Here is a 5965-nt window from a genome sequence, read left to right on the forward strand (position 1 = left end):
AGAAGTAGCAAGGTGGAGGAGTTTGAGGGAGAGGTATCAAGGTGCAGGAATTTGGGGGACAAGTAGCAAGATGGAGGAGCTTGGGGAGAAGTAGCAAGGTGGAGGAGTTTGAGGGAGAAGTAGCATGGTGGAGGAGTTTGGGGGAGAAGTAGCAAGGTGGAGGTGTTTGAGGGAGAACTAGCAAGGTGGAGGAGTTTCGTGGAGAAGTAGCAAGGTGGAGGAGTTTGGGGGAGAAGTAGCAAGGTGGAGGAGTTTGGGGGAGAAGTAACAAGGTGGAGGAGTTTGGGGGAGAAGTCGCAAGGTGGAGGAGTTTGGGGGAGAAGTAGCATGGTGGAGGAGTTTGAGGGAGAAGTAGCAAGGTGGAGGAGTTTGAGGGAGAAGTAGCAAGGTGGAGGAGTTTGAGGGAGAAGTAGCAAGGTGGAGGAGTTTGGGGGAGAAGTAACGAGGTGGAGGTGTTTGAGGGAGAAGTAACAAGGTGGAGGAGTTTGAGGGAGAAGTAGCAAGGTGGAGGAGTTTGGGGGAGAATTAGCAACGTGGAGGAGTTTGGGGGTGTGCTGCCTCTCCCTCTAACTTAACCTCACTGTATGTATTTAACTTACTTATATATGTATAACCTACCTGTTGGGGCCGTTGCCCCTTTAACTTACCTTTTAGGGCCATTGCCCCTTTAAGACGCGCCTTAGCGTGCTGACGTCACGTCACGTACAACGTAGCGTGCTGACGTCACGGCACGTACGACGTGACGTGCGTGAGGCGGCTGCCGGCCCGACTCGGCCTTCCAGAAAGGCTGCCGGCACAGCCCGGCCTAGCGTCTTTGGCCGCATCTACCAGCCGCCGGGAGCGACGCGATCTTCCGCTCCCGCGGCAAGCATCGGCTCAGCCTGGCCTCCAGCTCCCGCTCCCGACTTCGGCCTCCACGGCCAGAAACGCGACCACGCGCATCACGTGACGCCCCAAGCGCGGACAACGCTACCGAGCGTGATGAGGTCATCACGCTCCCCACAGGACTGCTACGTAGTCCTCGTGGAGCCCTCGCTGGGACACAGACCTACACCACGGTGCTCCTACAGCAGCGCAGGCTCTGGGCAGTTGTATTGTCCCCATGCTTGAGTCTTGGAAATTGTTTGTCTGTAAGTATTTTAGAATGCTATGGATGATTAATGTGCACTGTATGTTGTAGAAAATGTTTAGTTGTAACTTTTCTCTGCCTAGCTGATTAACTAGTAGCTGTATTTTCATACACTATGTACAGGGCTAATTTAAAGAGAATGCCTCCCAGTTTACTAAATGTACTGTGTTGCTCAGGCGTACCTAAATCTGTGTATACATATCAGTTATGCGCCTGTATACTAATGTGTGCTTCCATTTCTGTGTTGTATTTCAGTTTTACAATTAGAATCGTTCAGTAAAGTGTTACAAGAAAAGTCAAGCCTTGTGATTTTATTGGAAGATATCGAGTTGTTCGCTATCTGTCTAGCTCTGCAGAGAAGCGCGTTGCGAGGGCAGAACAGTAAAAAGACAACAGCACAGCGGGCTCAAGCGCAGGAAGATACCACTCAGCTACCATGAGTCTACGCTCAGGAAAACAATATACCCTAGAGGACGTCGACCAGTCAAGCGAGAAGCATGAGCCTCTCCTAGCAAACGATGCCAAGTCACAGCCCTCTAAAGTATCCCCTAGGTCATCTCGGCGGTCCAGCAGACCGTCGTCATCGACAGCTTCTGCAGCCGCCAAAGCACGTGCCAAGGCAAAAGCTGCCCAGGCTCAATTGTCCTTCGCTGAAAAAGAAGCTGACCTTATGAAGCAGAGAGCCGACCTCGAAGCTAGTATGATGAAGCAGAAAGCTGACCTTATGAAGCAGAGAGCCGACCTCGACGCTAGTGTGATGAAGCAGAGAGCTGACCTCGACGCTAGTGTGATGAAGCAGACAGCACAGTCCTCTAAAGTATCCACTAGATCATCTCGGCAGTCCAGCAGACCGTCGTCATCGACAGCTTCTGCAGCCGCCAAAGCACGTGCCAAGGCAAAAGCTGCCCAGGCTCAATTGGCCCTTGCTGAAAAAGAAGCTAGGGTTATGAAGCAGAGAGCTGACCTCGCTGCCAGTCTCCACATTCTCCAAAGCCAGAGAGCTGCCGCTAAAGCTAAAGCCGCAGCTTATGAAGAAGGTGAGGAGAACGAAGGCGGGGAGCCCAGCCAGGAAACATATGTTCTGGGACAGCCCCTCAGTCCAGTGCAACGTACAAGTGAGTGTGTCCAACAACACTCCAAATTGTTCTCCAAGGAAACATCCAACTATCTCAACGCAGAACCAGCTACTCAACACAGTAGCAAACAGCCTGTTTTTGGAGACACTGAGCTTAAAGGAGAAGAAACAAGCAAGACTTACCTACAGAGACCTCCACAGCACTCGGCCAATCCAGCCAAGCAGTCCTCACCCGAGCCACAGGGTACACAGGACCTCGCTGGGTGTCTTATCCGCCGAGAGTTGTTGAGTTCGGGCCTTCTGGAGTTAGATGGCCGTCCTGAAAGTTGTTGGTCATGGAAAGAGCCCAACCTGAGACTACACAAGGTAGCATCGAACAGTGGACAGGTGATGGAAGCCTTCCCTGCAGAGGACCGTGCCAAGGATCTGAAGGATTTGCACCTTGGAGTGGATCCTCCCCCCCTTCAACGGAGCCTGGGGCTCTCCTGGAACCTGGAAACAGACAGCGTCACATTCCTGGTGTCCCGTGAAGAAAGGCCATTCACACGGAGAGACATCCTGTCCACAGTCAACAGTTTGTACGACCCTTTGGGGTTCGTAGCTCCCATAGCAATGCAAGGAAAAGCATTTGTACGGGAACTCTCATCGGATCAGAGTGAGTGGGATGCTCCACTCCTCCCTGAAAAAGAAGCAAAATGGAACCTACAGTTGATCAGAGACAAGATTGACATCGATGTGGGCGCCGTCAAGTTCTTCACGGACAGCAAGATTGTACTTGGTTACATCCACAACTCCACAAGAAGGTTTTACGTGTATGTTTCCAACTGGGTGACTCGTATCAGACGATCCACTCACCCTGACCAGTGGTGCTATGTCCCCACGGACCTGAACCCTGCAGACCATGCTACCAGGTCTATACCAGCAGCACACCTACAGCAAAGCAGTTGGTTCTCGGGCCCCTCTTTCCTGTCTAATGTCAACACAGAGGAGACTCCTGAGTCCAATCCCTTCACCCTTGTGGAGCCTGAAGCTGATACCGAGATTCGGCCTGAAGTTACGACCCTGGTCACCAAAGCCTCAGAATCTCAGTTGGGCTCACAAAGCTTCGAGCGATTCTCAAGCTGGAGAACACTCTGCCGAACCACAGCCCGACTCATTCATGTAGCAGCATCCTTCAAGGGGAATTCGGACAACATAGAACGCAAAGGATGGAAATGTTCTAAAGAAGTATCCAGCACAAGTGAGCCATCACAAGCCAAAGGTGTGATCATTCGCTCTGTCCAGCATGATGTCTTCAAGGAGGAATTCAAATGTCTTGAAGAGGGACAGACATTCCCCAAGCAAAGAGGAGAGTATTTGTCCACCCTACAGAGCCGTAGGAAATGGACGGAAGACAAGCCAAACGTCAAAGTGAGAGACGTTGTCTTGCTGAAAGATAGCCAAGCACGCAGAAATGAATGGCCAGTGGGCCTGGTTGTCAAAACTCTGCCGACCAGGGACAAGAGGGTCCGCAAGGTGGAGGTGAAGATTGTCAAGGAGGGGCCTATCAAAGTGTTTCTGAGGCCAGTCTCAGAGATCCTCCTTTCTGAAGTAACCTAGAGAACGAACTCTGAGTATGTTGCAGCCAAAGGACGTTTTCTTCAGGTTTATTTTGTATCTGTAGTGGTACAATGGAATTGTACCAAGCGGGGAGTGTGCTGCCTCTCCCTCTAACTTAACCTCACTGTATGTATTTAACTTACTTATATATGTATAACCTACCTGTTGGGGCCGTTGCCCCTTTAACTTACCTTTTAGGGCCATTGCCCCTTTAAGACGCGCCTTAGCGTGCTGACGTCACGTCACGTACAACGTAGCGTGCTGACGTCACGGCACGTACGACGTGACGTGCGTGAGGCGGCTGCCGGCCCGACTCGGCCTTCCAGAAAGGCTGCCGGCACAGCCCGGCCTAGCGTCTTTGGCCGCATCTACCAGCCGCCGGGAGCGACGCGATCTTCCGCTCCCGCGGCAAGCATCGGCTCAGCCTGGCCTCCAGCTCCCGCTCCCGACTTCGGCCTCCACGGCCAGAAACGCGACCACGCGCATCACGTGACGCCCCAAGCGCGGACAACGCTACCGAGCGTGATGAGGTCATCACGCTCCCCACAGGACTGCTACGTAGTCCTCGTGGAGCCCTCGCTGGGACACAGACCTACACCACGGTGCTCCTACAGCAGCGCAGGCTCTGGGCAGTTGTATTGTCCCCATGCTTGAGTCTTGGAAATTGTTTGTCTGTAAGTATTTTAGAATGCTATGGATGATTAATGTGCACTGTATGTTGTAGAAAATGTTTAGTTGTAACTTTTCTCTGCCTAGCTGATTAACTAGTAGCTGTATTTTCATACACTATGTACAGGGCTAATTTAAAGAGAATGCCTCCCAGTTTACTAAATGTACTGTGTTGCTCAGGCGTACCTAAATCTGTGTATACATATCAGTTATGCGCCTGTATACTAATGTGTGCTTCCATTTCTGTGTTGTATTTCAGTTTTACAATTAGAATCGTTCAGTAAAGTGTTACAAGAAAAGTCAAGCCTTGTGATTTTATTGGAAGATATCGAGTTGTTCGCTATCTGTCTAGCTCTGCAGAGAAGCGCGTTGCGAGGGCAGAACAGGGGGAGAAGTAGCAAGGTGGAGGAGTTTGAGGGAGAAGTAGCAAGATGGAGGAGTTTGGGGGAGAAGTAGCAAAGTGGAGGATTTTGAGGGAGAAGTAGCAAGGTGGAGGAGTTTGGGGGAGAAGTGGCAAGGTGGAGGAGTTTGAGGGAGTAGTAGCAAGGTGGAGGAGTTCGAGGGAGAAGTAGCAAGGTGGAGGAGTTTGAGGGAGAAGTACCAAGGTGGAGGAGTTTGGGGGAGAAGTGGCAAGGTGGAGGAGTTTAAGGGAGAAGTAGCAAGGTGGAGGAGTTTGAGGGAGAAGGAGCAAGGTGGAGGAGTTTGAGGGAGAAGGAGCAAGGTGGAGGAGTTTGGGGAGAAGTAACGAGGTGGAGGTGTTTGAGGGAGAAGTAGCAAGGTGGAGGAGTTTGAGGGAGAAGTAGCAAGGTGGAGGAGTTTGAGGGAGAAGGAGCAAGGTGGAGGAGTTTGAGGGAGAAGGAGCAAGGTGGAGGAGTTTGGGGAGAAGTAACGAGGTGGAGGTGTTTGAGGGAGAAGTAGCAAGGTGGAGGAGTTTGAGGGAGAAGTAGCAAGGTGGAGGAGTTTGGGGGAGAAGTAGCAAGGTGGAGGAGTTTGGGGGAGAAGTAGCAAGGTGGAGGAGTTTGAGGGAGAAGTAGCAAGGTGGAGGAGTTTGGGGAGAAGTAGCAAGGTGGAGGAGTTTGGGGAGAAGTAGCAAGGTGGAGGAGTTTGGGGGAGAAGTAAAAAGGTGGAGGAGTTTGGGGAGAAGTAGCAAGGTGGAGGAGTTTGGTGGAGAAGTAACAAGGTGCAGGAGTGTGGGGGAGAAGTAGCAAGGTGGAGAAGTTTGGGGAAGAAGTCGCAAGGTGGAGGAGTTTGGGGGAGAAGTAACAAGGTGGAGGGGTGTGGGGGAGATGTAGCAAGGTGGAGGAGTTTGGGGGAGAAGTAGCAAGGTGGAGGAGTTGGGGGAGAAGTAGCAAGGTGGAGGAGATTGGGGAGAAGTAGCAAGGTGGAGGAGCTTGGGGGAGAAGTAGCAAGGTGGAGGGGTTTGGGGGAGAAGCAGCAAGGTGGAGGAGTTGGGGGAGAAGTAGCAAGGTGGAGGAGATTGGGGAGAAGTAGCA

The 5965-nt window shown here is 51.9% G+C and overlaps 1 protein-coding gene across 2 annotated transcripts; it reads left to right on the forward strand.

The window, feature by feature from the left end:
• The first annotated feature begins 584 nt into the window (after positions 1–584).
• On the forward strand, positions 585–4859 carry LOC147116048 (uncharacterized). 2 transcript variants are annotated; one of them, XR_015078735.1, is made up of 3 exons: positions 585–1130; positions 1385–4477; positions 4732–4859. XR_015078735.1 is itself a non-coding variant. In XM_085990761.1 (2 exons), the coding sequence occupies exon 2, from the start codon at positions 1566–1568 to the stop codon at positions 3801–3803; it is 2238 nt and encodes a 745-aa protein (XP_085846887.1). In that variant the 5' UTR covers positions 585–1130; positions 1385–1565; the 3' UTR covers positions 3804–4725. The 2 variants fall into 2 exon arrangements, 1 of the variants encoding a protein (XP_085846887.1); XM_085990761.1 differs by lacking the exon at positions 4732–4859 and having other exon boundaries at positions 1385–4725.
• The last annotated feature ends 1106 nt before the right edge of the window (positions 4860–5965 follow it).

Source organism: Somniosus microcephalus, chromosome 6, assembly GCF_052327205.1.
Source record: "Somniosus microcephalus isolate GS21.2 chromosome 6, FLI_Smic_1.0, whole genome shotgun sequence".
Taxonomy (NCBI): Eukaryota; Metazoa; Chordata; class Chondrichthyes; order Squaliformes; family Somniosidae; genus Somniosus; species Somniosus microcephalus.